Below are 18,760 nucleotides of genomic sequence, written 5' to 3'. Positions count from 1 at the left end.
GGGCCTCAAAATGGATCAGGATTTGCCAACAGTAAATACTTTGTAACTTCTAGGCAACCGAGATGTTGTGGACTACATCCCCATAATGCTGGCAAAGCATCATGGAAGGTGTAGTCCAAAACATCTGGAGTGCTGATGGTTGCCTATACCTGTTCTAAAGTATGTGGAATTTAGAAATTTTTGTAAAGTACAAAAAAAAAAAAATATATATATATATTTTTAAAAAAATATATAAATATGAAAACATCTGGTACCTAGTCAGATGCTATACTGGCTTTTATAGAAGATTTGTATTTGTCAAAATAGTACCATTACATAGTGGATTGTGTACATTGCTCCTTATTTTGCCTTGATTAAAAAATGTTTACGTTGTAGCTGGTTATTTTGTTCCCTGAAACAAGGAGGCAAGCAGGAGCATTTTTAGAGCAACTCCTGTATATTACCAGGTATACATTATATACCTACAGCAGAATGCAAGAGAAAAAAAAAAATTACATAGTATACATATAAAATTTTTTTTTCAGTACAGTGACCATTAAATTACTCTTAACCTATACGAATTAGTGTTTAAGTATGGGTGGCGGCACAAAGGTCCTTCTTAACTTAGTGTATGGTGTTTTTTTCCCCACAAGTACCTCTGGATTTAAAAAAAAAATAAAAAAAATAAAAAAATAAAAAAAACTGGGAATGTTTGTGTTTTAAGAGGTTATGACCAGCGTATGCTTTTTGATATTTAGTCAAACTCTCATAAAAGATTTTGTAAAAATCACTTTTAGATATCAGGAACGTGGATGCATTTGTAGTAAGACAAGAATTTCTCAGCTTTCAAATGCTTTTATCAGTCTCATCAGAATGAGGGTCGTTTAAGCCTCAATTGTTGGAGCCTTCTTGTAGATTGGTTTCTTGACAGAATCGCAGCCATTTACATCTTTCTTTTGCAGACGCATAACCAAGACAACGATTATCAACACTGCAAATACTAGGCCAACAAGTGTACCTGCGACAAGAGCTGGAGACAAAAAAGTAAACAGTGTCAGTATAAACAAATAAACACACATGCAACAGACTATAAACAGAAGGTGTAGCAATAGAAGCAGTGTGGTAACATCTTGTAATGCAATTGTTAGGAACAAGGATAGGTGTCCTCTTGCTTCAGACTACATAGCTTTTTATATGTTAATGAGCTAGACTCAATCACCACCTCTAATGAGGTCACAGAGCAGAGGTTAAAATATACCTGCAAACTTTACGCTTTGTGTGCTTATTTGTAAATGTGTGTTGCTTTAGTATATGTGCAATTTCCTTTTATGTTACTGTGTTGTGCTTCATTGTAGCTAGTGGGGTTTGTTGCTCGAGTTAGTGTGTGACCAATTTACATATGCTGCAGAGTATTCGTCTAATTATTTGTTAAATTAGATGACCAGAGTGATATTAATGGTATTTGAATACCACAAGCAGCTGTAAAATGTATAAAGAAAATGCATGATAACCTCAGTTTTAAAAAAGCACAGTAGAATGAAGGCAAGTTCTTGAAACTAAGGCTTTCAGATTTGCACAGGAAATAAGGAACCAAACAAAACATTTGTTAGTAGACCCTTGAACGCATTTATTGTTAATAGATTGATACCATTGAGGCCAGGACAACACAAAAAAAACTACTTACCAACCACAACTTCTTTTCTGTTGAAGAAGCCTCCGTTACCAGTGCTTGCCATTGAGATTTCATTTGATGGTTCAAGATTCCCCTGATCACTTGTTTTCCTTGGAATAATTATATCATTGGTGTCGCTCACATCATAGTCATTTTTATCCTTTGGCATTATGTCATCTTCAGGAATTCTGTTACCCAAAGTAGTCTAAAAATCACAAAATAATATGTTAAAGACCGAGAGGGAGGTGGAGGGATTTTTTTTATTTTAAGACAGACACAACACTGTGGCAATCACCCCCTCTAAGGAGGGTCAATCAGGCTTTTATTCTAGAGGAAAGATACAGAGGCACTAAAATTATTCATAAGGCCTAGATCAACACAATTAAAGCAAATGCAACTCCTACAACCATCCATTATGACCGTAAAAACGTTGGACAGCTAATGCCAGATCAAACCCTTCTAGATACCTAAAGGAAGAGGTAAGGTAGCCACAAACACAACTAGGTAGGCAAATCACAAAGCAAATGCTATGAGCCTACTTCAACACTACCATCCACTTTTTTAAAATAAAAAGGTAAAAAGGTTACACTTAAGAAAAATGTACTTACAGTTATGTCCACAGTGGATTCCTCTTCATCATCATCATCATCTACAAGAAGAAAAAAAAAAAAGGGGGAAAATAAGGCAAAATATAAAAAAAAAAAATTGTATAATAGAATCTAAGCAAGATTTATTTATTTAAAATTATTTTCCTGATTGGCTATTGTCAATATTTAAGAAAGGTTTCCAACATGCTATGTGGAAGAGGATTGAAAATCAGTTGTTGAACAGGATCCTGAATTTCCTATGGCATTTTTACATGGGGCTGCAACCAGAATCATACAGATGTATCTGTTATATTAATATGTGGACTGGCCTGGTGAGGAGACACGAGGAGAGACACACACACACACACACACACACACACACACACACACGGCAGTTCCACTTTATTAGTACATTTGATAGCTTCTGAACACTGTAGCCATTTTAACACACTCCAGAATGGGACAGTATTGTGCCATGGTGGGTTAAGGATGCCTCGTTTTGATATAGCTCCATAAAGTTCTGTTGTCACATCTGAACACAAGAGTCAGAATCACACCAGACATTCTTAAACTATTGTAGCAATTACATAAATTGCATTACTCAATTGACCAATGCACTTTCTAAAAGTTGACAGTGTTATACAAAAGAAAACTATACATCTAGGCAATTTCCAGTTTCATGTCAAACTGGTAAAATGCAAAAAGTTCATTTATAATAAAGGCAGTCCGAGGCTATGCATATTATGAACCCAAGAGAAAACATGTTTATGTAGCATACAGCTGTTCCTTACAATAAAATCTTGTTTTTCAAGGCCTCCCTTTGCCACACCTTGTGTAATTTTCCAGTGCATTTCTAAAAGCAAATCTGTTTCAACGTGTATTGCAGCAATTTAAATGGAGCATTCTGGATGGGAAACAAACCACTCTGAAATTTCAGAGTTTACACTAAAAAACACTATAATTTGAAGGACCCCCTCACTTAATGCCCATTTGTAATGAAAACGTAAAACCAGGATTGGATTCTCAGTTGATTTGAGGATTTGAAAAGACTGCTGCTGTGCTCCAGCCAGGGGCATGAGTGGAGCAGCTTATAGAGCAAATCAAATGCAAAGGCTAGACCATAAACCAATATAAGATTGTTCACTACGTTTAAGTCGGACAATTAAAATGTAGGTGCGACTTGGCTCAAAGATGATTTAAAAAAACAAAAGCAAAAAAAAAAAATTTAAATACCTGAATCGCCAGAACCAGATGACTCATAAGAATCGTAATCAGAATCTTTGGAGTCCGTGGTATATGTGCTTTCATCAATATCTTCATCGTCATCATAATTTCCAGAGGCTTCAATATCTTCATAAAATCCTCTTCGGTCCATGGTTTCTGTCTCCCGTATCTATTGAGAAAAGAAAAAAAAAAAAAAAATTTCACACATGAATATACTACTCAACTTGGAAATTTCAAGTGGGCAATTTAACAGGGAAAACTATTAGGGGAAATTCTGTTTGACCCGTCTCATGAATATGCATGTGTCTTCGAGAATAGCCTTACATATACTGCCAAATGGCTTTTTAGTAAAACATGCATGACTACAAACTATTATAGTTTGAGAACCTCGACAACTTATTGTTTCACCATAGGCAATCTTACAGGGTTACTCCAACCACCACAGTATGTGCAGTGTTTACAGAAATGCCATGACACATGACCTGGGCAGCCTGGAACTCTGTTCCAGGCTTTCCAATGTCAATGCGGTCCCCCCCCAACCACCAGACATTGCACCATTACCAGTTTTCCAATCATGGCATTAAAACGGTGTCTCAAGTTTTCTGTTAGGATATTATATAAAAAAAAAAAAAAAAAAAAGACACACAAACATACATTTCTATTCCTGCCACACCTGTATTAGATCATACACACCTAACAAATTCTCTCCTGAATACATGAAGACTTTTTCCTTTGTGGTATAGCAACTTAAGACAATACAAGAGGGTGGATAAAAAAAAAAAAAAAAAAAGAACAATTTGATCCAGATATCCTGGCCTCTTTGCTATATACAGAGTTTGGTACACACAAAAAGAAGTCCACACTTTTCTGGAGCTCTAGTATTGGCTTTTTTTTATGCATAACCACAGTTATTCAGAGGTTAAACTTGGGAGAATATGCTCGCTTTCCTTTTGTTCCTGGTTATACAAGCCACTACTCATGAATCAGTGATGTGGCTCATCAGATAAGAGACTGATCACAATCAGTTTACCACTGCCTAAAAGAACACTCATTCTGCATAATTTGAAGACCTCCATGAGGAGATATGACACAAAGCCAGTGATATCACAATGGATTGTTAAACCATTTCACATACCTTGCAAATTAAATGTTAACGTCACAGAAGTTATGATTTAATCAGTGTGGCTAATATTTAACTTTTCATCATAAACCGTACTCCACTAGCAAAGTCAATAAAAACCCCATGCCGTAAAGTTAGAGTTACAAAAGTCCAGTAATGAGAAGCCAAAGAGTCTTGAGAAGAAAACAGTCAAAGTCTCCCATGCATGTCAAATCTAGGATTTTAAATAGTGTAGAATGCATTGGCATTCTAATTGTCATTTAACTTAACCACCAGCAAAGCTATTCTAGTAAAAAAAAAAAAAAAAAAAAAAAAAAAAAAAAAAAAAAGTGTTCAGTTAAAATCTGATTTCAAGTCAAGTGGAGTTTTCATAGCAGCCATTTTACATAATTAACAAAATACAATCAAGTGAGCGTTAAAAAGACAGCTTTACATGTCTAACACCAAACCCACCAAAAAAGAGTCTAGCGCTAATATACAAGATACTCACGAAGGGGGATAGATTGGACAAACTGAACTTTATGACAGCTTGGGAAATGGAAATTGATTGTATCATACCCAAGGAGACATGGTTGAAAGTATTACGAGCACACAAACACCTTACACTCAATACAGCACATATCGAAACCTGCAGAAAAATACTCTATCGATGGTACATGGTGCCCTCCAGACTTCATAAAATTGATCAAACCAGAGGTATGCTGGAGATGCCTCCAAGAAACAGGGACAATGCTCCATATTTGGTGGACTTGCCCCCTACTCCAAAAATTTTGGAGGGAAATTGCATCCATGATCACGGCATTAATAGGGAAGGTACACCCACACTCCCCCGAAACATTCCTACTACAAACAGTGCCACCTACTTACAACAAAATGGAGCAATACCTAGTGTACCATGTGATTGTCGCCGCTCTGATGGCCATTAGCAAAAGGTGGTTAAACACACAACCTCCAGATCTCTCGCAATGCATAAATACAATACAAACAACCAAAAGGTATGAAATAGAAGCCAGGAAGTTAAGACCTCCGCAACAATACTGGGTGATGGCATGGCAAATATGGGACAAATGGTATACACAACATGTCTTACCTTCACAAACTATAGCTAACATTGACAACTAGCCTGCAGGTAGAACTGAAACGAAGGGATAGATCGGACTGACCTTCATCCCCCCCCCTCACTCCCGCCCTAGCCCACACCCAGTTCTTTTTTTTTACCCCCTACCCCCCTTTATGTTACATCATTCACATATAGCATCTCAATTATTGGGGAGACAGGATAGCAACATGGAGAAGCTGAATAGGAAACAGATCCATGGTACGACAAAGGCGACAGGGGGCTCCACCCCCAGACTTAATGCTGATGTACGAGGGGAGCAAACATAGGCAACCCATGGTAAAAGCGAGATAGTGATAGCACTCCACCTTTACTGTTGAAAATAGTATACTGTGGTAATATTAGTCCAACAACATAAGTACATGTTAATGGAAAAAATCATATCTCGAGCTATATTTCGTGTATTGAAATGTACTGTGAATGGAAATGCACATGTAACATCAACTGCATAATTTTACCTTATGGACTTTGTAACATTAACTCTGCTAACCTGTCTCCGATGTATCTCCAATGTACAGAATGTGTGTTATATCATATGTATTTTCGATAAAAAACCCAATAAACTATTTTACAAAAAAAAAAAAAAGACAGCTTTAGCTGGGCCATGGTTTTTAAATTAACAAATTGGTGGAAGTGCACTCAACCCTTTGTCCAGAAATCCAGGGTGCTTTCACTGGATATGTCCCAGTACCAGAATGGACCAAATATAAAACTTGTAAAATGTAGAAAATGATTTCCAAGAAATAGGCAATTTATTAGAACCAGCAGCTACATAGCGACGTTTCAACCCATCAGGGTTTTTTTCAAGCTTGAAAAAGACCCTGAGGGGTTGAAACGTCGCTATGTAGCTGCTGGTTCTAATAAATTGCCTATTTCTTGGAATTCATTTGGAGTGCCTGGATTCATGTAAGGAAAAGGTTATAAAAATTATATTTCAGTACATGTACACCCCATCACAATGTAAAACGCACTCAAAATCCAGAGACAGAGTTTCTGGCGTTACCAGGTTATGAATTTACTAAAAAAGTTACCGTATATACTCGAGTATAAGCAGAGTTTTTCAGCACATTTTTTCTGCTGAAAAACCCCAACTCGGCTTATACTCTAGTCAATAGTCTGTATTATGGCAATTTTCATTGCCATAATACAGACTGGGGGCTGCAGAGATGTTACTTGCCTTTCCTGCAGCTCCTGTCAGCTCTCTCCTCCTCCGCGCCGTCCGTTCAGCACCTCGGTCAGCTCCCGGTGTAAATCTCGCGAGAGCCGCAGCTCTCGCGAGACTTACAGTGTGAGCTGACAGAGGGAGCTGGCCGGACGGCGCGGAGGAGAGAGCTGACAGGAGCTGCAGGAAAGGTGAGTAACATCTCTGCAGCCCCCACACTGAACTACCAACCCCACTGGACCACCAGGGAAGGAGCCCCCCTCCCTGGCCAGCTAGCAAGCAGGGAGGGGGGACAAAACAAATATTTAGTAATAAAATAATTAAAAATAAAAAAATAACATTACAAATAATAAATAAAAAAATATGAAAATTAAAAAAAAATAATAAGTAAATAAAAAAAATTAAAAAAATTAAAAAATAGCCCACTCCCCCCCCCCGGCTCTGCAACACACACACACACACGCTGCACTCATACACACATACACACACGCTGCACTCATACACACACACACACACGCTGCACTCATACACACACACACACACACGCTGCACTCATACACACACACACACACACGCTGCACTCATACACACACACACACACACGCTGCACTCATACACTGCACACACACACACACGCTGCACACACACACACACGCTGCACACACACACACACGCTGCACTCATACACACACACACGCTGCACTCATACACACACACACGCTGCACTCATACACACACACACGCTGCACTCATACACACACACACGCTGCACTCATACACACACACACGCTGCACTCATACACACACACACGCTGCACTCATACACACACACACGCTGCACTCATACACACACACGCTGCACTCATACACACACGCTGCACTCATACACACACGCTGCACTCATACACACACGCTGCACTCATACACACACGCTGCACTCATACACACACGCTGCACTCATACACACACACGCTGCACTCATACTGCATATAAATATTCAATTAATATATTTTTGTAGGATCTAATTTTATTTAGAGATTTACCAGTAGCTGCTGCATTTCCCACCCTAGTCTTATACTCGAGTCAATAAGTTTTCCCAGTTTTTTGGGGTAAAATTAGGGGCCTCGGCTTATATTCGGGTCGGCTTATACTCGAGTATATATGGTAGATATCCTTCAAAATTATTTTTGGGGGGAGAAGGGTTGATAGATATTTTTACAGTATCCTTTGAACATCATTCTATACACTAGAACGAATACATCTACAGCCATGAGATCAAAGTGACTGCATGAAATCTGAGCGACCTTCACTGTGACCCAACAGGTGTGCTCCCTCATCCAGTCATCTTATATTGCTACAGTTGCATAGAGATGAGAACGCCAATTCTGAAATTTAAAAGTTCCACAGGAACCAATTCTGCTCCTCTTAGAGTGTCAGGTGTACACATTTTTAGATTTAACAGCAAATGCACATTTGTTATTTCATTTTTATCAGTGGGGATGATTATCAATGTGCATATGTAGATTTTCCAGTTGTACAGTGATGAGACACACACACACACACATTACTTTCTTGTAAAATCTTATAACACAATCTGTCATACCTGTACTGTATTAATTATATTACTACCATTTTTTATTCTCTTGTACATGTATTTATCTCTTTGCTTACTTTTCTTTACATCTTTCAGTCTATACCTGGCTGTGTTTATACTATAAATAAGTGATCCAATTGTGAATTAACAAACCTAAAAATAATTGGGAACGAATTTAGATTTTCTCAGCTTTACATTTGTGAAAAAGAATATTGTAGGATTTAGATGTGTCCTTTTCAGTCTACTCATGCTCAATACAATTCCTTTTTTACTTTGTACCTTAGGCATCAGAAATATAAATTTAACCACTTCCTCCCCCCCCCCCCCAAAACAAAAACAAAAAAAAAACACTTAGCAATTCCTGCATAGCATACAGCCCTCGCTGGCATGGAAGAGATTAAATGTGTTTATTTTGCACCTTCTCGGCCCCTTTACTTTGTGTCACCAATTTTATGCATGCCAGACTCCTTTGACAGCAACAAGGGTTTTGAGAAAACTAGAATGAGGTAGAGAAATTGCAACTAAAAACAGGTTTTATGCAAGCAATATGGCTTGGAATTTGGAAAAGGAACAATACAAAAATGTAATTTCATTGTTAGCCATACATGGAATGATAAAAAGTATGCACAACTCGCAGATAAAAAACCAAAACGGGGGGGGGGGGGCGCGGAGCCTGACACCGGACCGGAGCAGATGTGCGGCCGCAGAGCTCCGGCTGAAAGCACTGCAATCCGCACAAATCCGAGGCATCCCGGGCTACCCCGTGCCACAAATACCGCCACGGAGCCCAGCAGACCCCACTGTAACCGCCGATGCCATTCTTTCAGACGCCCGGCTCCAAAAATAAACGCCGTGGCGGCAAGGCCTACCGGGCGGGAGTGAGGCCTCAGACCACAGCAGGGGAATACTGGCCCTGGAACCTCACAGACCTGGAGGACTGGTACCCCAGCGCACAGAACTCAGATGAGATGGGGCGCAGGTCCCAAAAACCACCCCAAAGCTCCCCGAAACCACAGCGTGATATAGGCCAAATGCTGCTGGCCCCAAGCGCAGGGAAGACCCCCCACGAAGAATCCTCGCCACCCTCAGAAGAGGGGGAACTGCAGGAAAGCCCACACCCCAGTCCCCATCATCCCACACAAGCAGAGAGGTCAGAAGCCACTGCACCGGCCTCAAAACAAGATATACAGGCAATGCTGACAGGCCTGCAACAGAATTTGAGACACGTGGGAAGCAGATCTGGCAGTCCTAAAGCTAGATGTACACGCAGTGTCCTCACCCACCCAGGCAATCGAGGAGGAGGTCAAGGGACTGAGGGAGAACTATAAAATAATGGGGGAGAAGCTGCACAACCTACAATCCACACAAGCGGCAATGTCCAGACAAGTCAATCTACTAGACAGAGGGCGCCGCAAAAACATCAAGATCAGGGGAGTACCTGAGACGGTGCCGCTGGAGGAGCTACCGCACTATACCAGGCGCCTTGCGGCCACACTCCTCCCAACCAAGCATGCTAAAACCTCTCACTTCGACGGGGTCTACATGATAGCCAAATCCTCACAGGCACCCACCACAGCTCCACGAGACATAATACTAAGATGCCAATCTATGTCTGACAAACTTGGACTAATGGCAGCTATGCAAGGCAACACCCCATTTGAGTTTAAGGACAGCAAACTATCCTTCTTTCAGGATCTCAGCAGAGCCACACTGATGTGGCGCAAGAGCATGCACCCAATCACCAAACAACTCCAAGCAGCAGGAATAGCCTACAGGTGGTCGACACCAGGGACACTCTGGATCACCAAAGACGACAAACACTACAAAGCTACTGACCACACGGAGGGACCAGCGTTGATGGCCGCCCTGGGACTCCTGAACCCTGCACAGATCCCAACAACGAGGCTTGCACCCCAACAAGGGACAACAGGCGCAGATCTTCACATGACACCTGGACCAAGCCGGGGCACTAAAACCTGAACGAACTCTATCTGCATACAGCCTTATAGGCCTTAAGTTTTAAAAAGTTTCAATGTTTTATGTTTCATAACTTTACAGTCTGTCATATTCCAACGATTATTGTTACGGGCAAAAGGCCCAAGGGAGCTGACAATCACTGCCACGGTGACACCTCCTCCCCACCCCCCTCCCTGGGGTTAAAGGGAAATGACTGCAGCGCACACACTTCTAGCCTCTGGCCCCATGGGCACAGTTTAACCCAGACGCAACACAGCGACTTTCACACAACTAGACCCAACCTTTAATAGTAGTAACTAGACCAGCGTAACACGCAACCACCCCTAGGACTACATAACACTCTATGACTCCCAGAATGTCGCGCACGCTGGAGTACTTTAATGACCACGATCAGATGAGACATGAGACGGGACCCAGACTTGATAGGGGGCAACACAAAGTGAATCCGCAACTGTCACCACAAGCCCCAAACACTCACACCGAGGCCAGGGGACACATAGCTTACCCACGGCAAGTGAGACGCGACAGGGGAACAGAATAGCTCTCAGACATAGCCGCCACTACCCATCCCCCCTCCACCAACGGCCCCGCAGTACTCAGGGCGACCTATATAGAAGGGTGTCTATAACCCTAATAGTTCTACACCTCAATCCACTCGTTATAACATTGAGACTGTATATAATTAGAAAAATGTGTGCCTAAAATCTTGCTAACTGTTTATGATAATGTTTATCGTTTGGAGGCTATTGTGGCCCTGCACATGTACTTTTCATTGCACACGAAAAAGAATTAAAAAAAAAAAAAAAAAAAGACGGTTGCTTCCATAAAAGGAAATAGACAAGCAAAGGGCAAGGAGATGAACTGAAAGGGGAGACCAGGCTTACAAAATGGGTATTTTGTTTATGTTCTGTTTATTTCTTGAATGGAGCTAAAAGTTAAATAGAGGTAAAAGTGACTGTCTTTCTGACACACTAGATTGATTTAGTTATGGCAACGGAAAAAACAAACTGCTCAATGTTTTTCACAGAACATTTGATTGGACAAGCGAAGCCTTTACTGCGCATGCACTTCTCAACCTCAATGCTTCTCTACGAGAAAACCTCAGCATGCTCACTAAGACAGAGGCAGATTGGGCAGCTGCAACAGTGGTGTTTTGGTGCTGGAAACAAGATAAGCCAACTAGATTTAACGTTTAACCGCAAATGTGAATAGAGGTCACTATAGTGGAAGGTACTTATAATCTTGGAGAAATGGAGAAGAAAAAAAAAACCCAACTAGCATTTTTTAGGACTATACATTTTCTAATTTGCCTCCCCACTGCACTCTGTGCAGCACAAACAAATATACAATTTTGGCAGAGATGAGCAGACTTTCCTACCAAGAATTGGAAATTTGTTCTCTACTAAAGTGTGAAGTGTCAGAAATTCAATATGAGTTTATTCTGGAATTGCAAAACTACAAAAATGCCAAGTCAGCTATATTTTAAGTTGGACTATTTTGGCTTAAAATTTTAAATGCCTTTTGAATTGCTGATATTTCACACATTAGTGAACACCAAGATTGCTGAAATCTTAAAAATTCTAATGTCGCAAAAAATGTCAAACAGTACAGATTTTCCCGTTTGATTAAGCAGGGTGTACTTTGCTATTATTGCACCCAAAAATAGATGAGTAATGGACATTTCATGTAGCACTGCTTGTCTGAGCATATTACCTCCTGTACATGCATTTTCAGTTTTGTTTGGAACTTAAATTTCAGCCATGTCATTGCATAAAGGAAAAGTCCTCATGTTTATGCTTTTTCCTACTGGATTCCTCCCCACACAGCATAAAAAAGGCAAATGGAAATATTCAGAGAAGGTGAAAAATGTAAAAAACAAAAACAAAAAAAAAAAAGTGTATTCTGGCTGTTTTAACCCCTTAAGGACACATGACATGTCATGATTCCCTTTTATTCCAGAAGTTTAAAGAAAGAAATTTTAAAACCGATGGATGCCAAGCTTTTGAAAAAGAAGGGCCCCCAAAATGAAGGGGGAAGCTAAAAAGCTGAAATGAAACAGAGGCAATAGACTGCTTAATAATGCAGTCAAACAGCACAGATATTACTGCATGGTAAACCTAGGAACTGATCTAATCTTACAGGAAATTGTCACTTTCCTAATTAGACACATTTAGTTGTCTATGGAACAAATCCACTTTAGCTAAAAAGCTTGAATGGAATAATAAAACAAGTCAACTGTTAGTAAACACCATATGACATTCAATGTTTGAAGAGTAAAGTGTGATTATTTGCTAGATAATTGAATTGTCTGGTATAGACCAACATTAGACTTCCTCGTTTGATTCAGTCATTTTGTGTCTCCTCACCAGGATGTAGCAGTTTATTAGAGGGTTGTCTAGTCAAACTATAAAATTAGCTCCTCTCTTCAAAGTGGTCATAAAACCAGTGTTAAAAAAAAAAAAAAAAAAAAGACTAAAAAAAAAGAAAAAACCCCACAAACACTAAAATAAAAAAGTTTTGTTTCTCTAGCGCCCCCCCCCCCCACATTTGTCCTGTCCATCACCATTTGATATGGTAACCTTTTCTACCAATGAATATAGTTTAAAGAGAAAGCTAAATTAGGTTTCTGTTCTCCTCATTTGCAATGTGTGCCATGGTGGTATGGTAGTGCCTGTACTGCGCTGGATTGTCATTTCACTTAATCTTTAATATACATTTAAAAAAAACAGAACCTCACACTTTAAAAAGTTAACCCAAGTAATAGAGGAGTTTTCATATTTTAGGCAATTGCTTATTTTCCAGAGAATTAAGCGTTCCCCTTTAATAAGCATCTAGGCCGATGAGCCACCAGAGAAATTTGACATAAAAGCTTGCTGAGATTTACATTTTTCAGATGTTGGAGAAATTGTCACAGTGAACGTTCTATACCCTTGGTATACATAAAACACCCTTCTACCTCCTGGGATAGTTCAAACTTACAGTCAGTACTATACAATCCGTAGAGAGGGTTTAAAGAGGAAACAACTCTGCTGACAAAACTAACTGAAGCCATGAAACGAAAAATGACCAATATGCAATTGAAAATATAGCTCAAGCTCCAGACCTTCTAGAATGGAAAATAATTGGCCCATATTAATATTCATTTGGTGCCACATATCAAGCTTGTTGTTAATCAGATCTTTGTATAGGACTTCACTGTACAAACCCTTGAAAATACTCTTGAAAACCCATCAGATATGACTGATGTAATTCAGCATTCTTTAAAATTTTTGCATAAAACAAATAATGACCTCACGTTTGAGAGATAATTCTACCCCTTTTAGTGGGGAAATATGGAGTAGTATTACTATGATAGAGGAAGATTGATTTTATAGTTAGATATTTTATGTAGGTTAACATAATTTGCATTGGCATTTGAAGTTGTTTTCAGAAATCAAGTTAATCAGGAAAGGTGTATACTCTGAGCAATGCAATGGATATTTATAAGGATTAACCTCCCTCAGTAGCATGAGAAAAAAAAAAAAAAAAAAGGGAGCTCACCAAGTCAGGAACTGCACAGAACTGTCAAGAGAACTGCTATTTATGCAAAGGAGCAGAGCTGAAAAATTCTGAAATTTTAAGAATTTTGTCAAAAAAGGTGACATTTTCATTTTCTATTTTGTACAATACCAGATTTAGTGAACGCATTCTTAGTGTTCCATGTAATTGGAAGTACTATTTATTGCCACACTGGCACCAAATGGATTAAAACACACTACTCAAAATGCCTACACAGACCAGATCTTGATACCAAGATCCGTGACCCTGTTGGGCTACAGAAGTTCCTTACAGGGAACTTGCAATTATTCTAGCAAACTATATTTATGGATCATTTTGTTAAACAAAGTACAATGAAAGCAAACAATACCTCTTGAATGTTCTGAATAACAAGTATATGACCTGAGAGGATTCCAAAATAACTTGCTATGACTGACTTATGGTAAAGTTCTTGCAAAAAAAAAAAAAGTGTGGAATCTTTACTTCAATAATTAGATTGATCCCCTGTCCTTCGAACATGTAGTGTTAAATCAGCCAAGGGCGTGATAGTACACAGGAAATATAGCCAAGAGTTTTTACAATCATTTTAGGTGAATATTGTGACTCAGGTATTAATCTTACCATTACTCATAAAGGCTTTAAAAGATTTAAACAATGACAAGTTCATGGAAGATCAGGGTGTAAACAGCGATCCATGAGGACTACTTTGTATCTTTTGTTGTACATGCAGAAAACCTTGAGATATTTACTCAATACATTAGTTATGTTCCACAAGCACTGTAAAATCATAAACCTTTAATGGTAAAGAGTTGTGCAATCAATTGGCACAGGGTGACAAAAATGCAATGAAGACTCTGGTAATATACGTTTAGCAGAAAAAATAAATAATTATTTAAAGGAACACTACAGAGTTAGAAATACATATTTGTATTTCTAACAATATAGTGCCTTAGTCAGGGCTAAGTATTCAAAAACATCTGGAGTTCCAGATGTTGCCTAAACATACCCCTGCACAGGAACTACCAAAGAAAGGGTATAAAAAAAAAAAAAAACTTTTTGTTATTAGATCATTTGTTTTGGTTATCATTTTCATACTGTCAACTTTTCTCCTATAGAGAAATGTGTTTTGGTGGCACTCTGTCATCCTAGGCCATTTATCATGCGTTCAACATCTCAGACACCAGGGGACATTTACTGAAACACCAATAGTCACAAGCTAGACTATACTTTGTGCAAAAGGCTGGAAGCTAGTTTTGTGGGTATCGATAGTTCAGTATGCCTTATAAATCTATTCTGACACCAGATACAAGCTGCAACAAAGAATTAAGTTTAACATATTTAAGCCTTGGTGACTAAGCAATCATAAGGTGGAGTTTAAGTCGCAACAGTACATCTGCTTCACATATATACACATTAGCCAGGTATTACAAAATAAAACAAGAAGTCCAAAAGGTTAAAGGGCATGTTTGATAAAATGCCATGTTGATGTAGACGAAACTAAAGCATAGATGTAGATAAAAATTTGCTTTTTAGAGAAATAAATTGATGCAAATCGGATTTAGCTGTAGTTTTAGAAAGCCACACAAAAGTTAGATATCAAAACGCTAAAAGTGATAAGACTTTAAAAACTTTATTTTTTCCTCTCTTTCTAAAGCAACACTACTATGTAATGCACATACCCACCTGTAAATCTTTAAGAAGAAACAAAACCTGTTCCTTTTAACCAGAGGTCAAACTTCAATTTAGCAAAAATAAGTCAAACATACGCAACACACACAAAAAAAAAAAAAAAAAAACAGCACCCCCAGATTATATTTCAGAATTAATGTTGTGCCTGTTTGATATCACTTTAACATATAGAGAGCATGGCAGATGGAAAAAAGAGGGGAAAAAGTCATTTATGTGTAAATGAGCGATTGCAGACAAAACAATTCCCCTAAATTGGCCCCAGTCTATATGAGTATTTCTTTTTGAAATGGCAAACTGACTTTAAAAGTCCTGGTGATTTTAGCTGGTGCCATTTAAGTGTCTAAAGAAGCACTGGAGCATATGTCAAAGGAAATGCAGAACGTCTCTACTCCACTGCATCCGAATGGAACACAGCCAGATGCAAGATCTTGGTTTTAAATCTTAATAAATAAAGCAATTAATACTGCAGTGTCCTCCAGATTTCACATTAACTTATAGAAATTGCAACTGCAGGCAGTATAGAGAGGAGAAAAAAATAAAAATTACATTTCCAACAAACACTATCAGAGCTAAACAAAATCAAAAGCAGTTTTGGGACAAGGAAACTACACAGAATCCAGCAAGTAAGTCTCCAGACTTTAACAACTTGAAACTTTAAGATTACGTATTGGTAAAAAAAAAAAAGGAGGTGGGTGGAAGAAAAAAAATAAAAAAGGGAGGGGAGGGGGAAGTCCATATTTGGATGTGGAGGGAAAAGGAAAGGATTTGCTTTTGACATTACGCAATACATGGAAAGGCCATGTTGCAACACCAATATCCCATGACGTTTGGGAATCTTAAAATTAAGTCACTCCAGACATCTGGAGTGTACAGCTATTAAGTAAAATTAGATTATATATGAAATGTATTAAGTGTTACATTACAAAATCTTTTTATAGGAAGAAGTAGATAGCTGGTGCTGACATATAGTCAGGATAGCGGTTTAGGTGATGGCCCCTCTATAGTAAAGGCAATTTTATGCTTTTCTCCTGCGCCAGTCTCACCGGAACCAGGATCCCCCTGGTTTTGCCATAGTGCCAAAGCACTAATCTTGATCTCAGTCAGTCTAATACTTTCTCATATTGCACATGCAGCAAAAGCCTGACTGATCAAATCAGCATCTCCTTATAGATACATTAAATCAATGCCTCTCTATGGAGAGTGGTCACTTGGTGCTGCACAAGACTAGGAAGATCCTCTAGTGGCCTTCTTAGTTACTGCCACTAGAGAGGTTATTAGCCAGCAATATAAATACTGCATTTTCTCTGAAAAGGCAGTGTCGATAGTGCCAACACTGCAGGGACATGCTATATTACATAGTTGAAAATAGACTTGCGTCCATCAAGTTCAGCCTTCCTCACATGTTTTTGCTGTTGAACCAAATGAAGCTAGACACCAGAACCATTACTTTAAGCTGTGGTGGTTCTGGTGACTATACCTTTAAGGATGCCTTGCGAAGAGTTCCATTCACAAGACTACACTTGTAAATAAATTGGGTGCAGCATTTTACACCACCATCTTATTTTCTCAGATGCTCCAACATAATTATTTTGGGCAGTGTTTGTCATTCAAGCCCCATACAATAGTTTGTCATATTAAAGCCATATTTTAACTTGAAAAGCTACAAAACAGTTGAAAAAGCAGAAGGCTTGGGACAAACAGAAGCAAGATAATGTCTAGCAAAAACTTTACCCACAGACCATTAACCAAGCACATCCCATGCATCAGAAAGGTGATGGCATTCTCCCATAACACTAAGACAGGTCAGGGTTCCACTCTCATGCTCTATATCTCAGATACGGAGTGGCGACTAGAGGCAGACATGGCTTAAATGGAGCCTCTCTTGTTTAGCATTCCTGAAAATAATAATGGCCAACGTATATTATTATTTTATTATTTATATATATCAAATATATATCAAATCATAAACGTTAACCACTTCTCTGTCAGCTTCACTTAGTAACAGATATCAAGACGTTTACTAACCAAAGACTTGTACAAAAAAAAAAAAAAAAAAAAAAAAAGACAAGCAAACCAGGGGTCACGACTCCATAATAATTTATTTATTTTTTAAAAGCGGTTATAGTAGCTATAACCACACACAGAAGTAAAAAGTACACTATAGGAATAAACTATAACAACCGTGCATATACACACGTATTTAGGACTACAAATTATCCAAATAAATAGAAAACTATTGCGAAATTAAACCCAAATAGAAAGAGTTTAGGCTGAAAGAACTGAATTTAAAAAAATAAACAAATCCACACATTCCAGTACAACTCGACTATTTTCCTGTGTTCAGTTCTCTCAAAAAATATTTTGTTTAGTTATAAAACCCCTAGATGTTAGGATTTTTTAGGTTGTTTTTGGAGGAAGAGGGGGGAGGAAAGGGGGATTGTAGAGGGACATAACTAAAAAGGGGGATCTCATTCCTGGATACAGAGGAGGTTGTACTACGCAGGATCCTATTACTATGGTTAAAGGATTGGCCTCCATTGGAATGCGTGCAATGTGGACCACTAGGGTCCATAGTCCATAGGGACACCGTCGTTAAAAAACAAACAAACAAAAAAAACGCCACACAACACACACCACCTTTGTATTCAAATGAAAAGAAAAGGCAAATCGCGCCCCCCCCCCCTTCCCACATTGCGCAAAGTTCAGAAAAAACACGTTGCTCTGCTGCGTCACTTACCGACTCAGCGGCTGCCGCAGACACCAGGAACACGAGCACGAACAGCGTGGGGTTCATGTTTGACGCAGTCGGAGTTAGCTGGTAGAAGATAGTCCTGAAAAGTTTCCAAAGTCCGGATAGTTGTGTTTTAAGGTCCTAACTACAGTCACTGCGTGTATTACCTATCACACGAGCTCAATACCAGCAGCAAGTTTACTATACTGACTCGGTGCTACCTTCAAAGGATTTTTTATAAGATGTCCCCTCCCATCCCAAACAGTGTTCTTTTACCCCTCCCCCTTTACCGGAATTTCCCTGTCTGAGGTTGATTCATTTAAAGGGAAATGACATAAGAGGCTTTGGTTTCTCCAGTAAAGTCAGAAGAA

General features: G+C 39.0%; 1 protein-coding gene across 1 annotated transcript; it reads right to left on the bottom strand.

Annotated features, from left to right (window-relative positions):
• Nucleotides 1-253: 253 nt before the first annotated feature.
• On the bottom strand, nt 254-18,637 carry LOC134565742 (syndecan 4-B-like). The gene is made up of 5 exons (XM_063425389.1): nt 18,396-18,637; nt 3,473-3,631; nt 2,260-2,289; nt 1,664-1,856; nt 254-1,009 (listed from the first exon to the last, which is right to left on the bottom strand). The coding sequence occupies exons 1-5, from the start codon at nt 18,450-18,452 to the stop codon at nt 864-866; spliced, it is 585 nt and encodes a 194-aa protein (XP_063281459.1). The 5' UTR covers nt 18,453-18,637; the 3' UTR covers nt 254-863.
• Nucleotides 18,638-18,760: the final 123 nt, after the last annotated feature.

The sequence above is a fragment of the Pelobates fuscus genome, chromosome 6 (assembly GCF_036172605.1).
Source record: "Pelobates fuscus isolate aPelFus1 chromosome 6, aPelFus1.pri, whole genome shotgun sequence".
NCBI lineage: Eukaryota > Metazoa > Chordata > Amphibia > Anura > Pelobatidae > Pelobates > Pelobates fuscus.
This window is presented reverse-complemented; position numbering and strand designations above follow the sequence as displayed.

Coding starts and splice junctions, on each gene's coding strand:
- LOC134565742 (XM_063425389.1), bottom strand. CDS start 18,452: ATGAACCCCACGCTGTTCGTGCTCGTGTTCCTGGTGTCTGCGGCAGCC. Junction 1,857..2,259: donor AATCCACTGTGGACATAACT/GTAAGTACATTT, acceptor TGTGATTTTTAG/ACTACTTTGGGTAACAGAAT. Junction 1,010..1,663: donor CAGAAAAGAAGTTGTGGTTG/GTAAGTAGTTTT, acceptor TTTTGTCTCCAG/CTCTTGTCGCAGGTACACTT.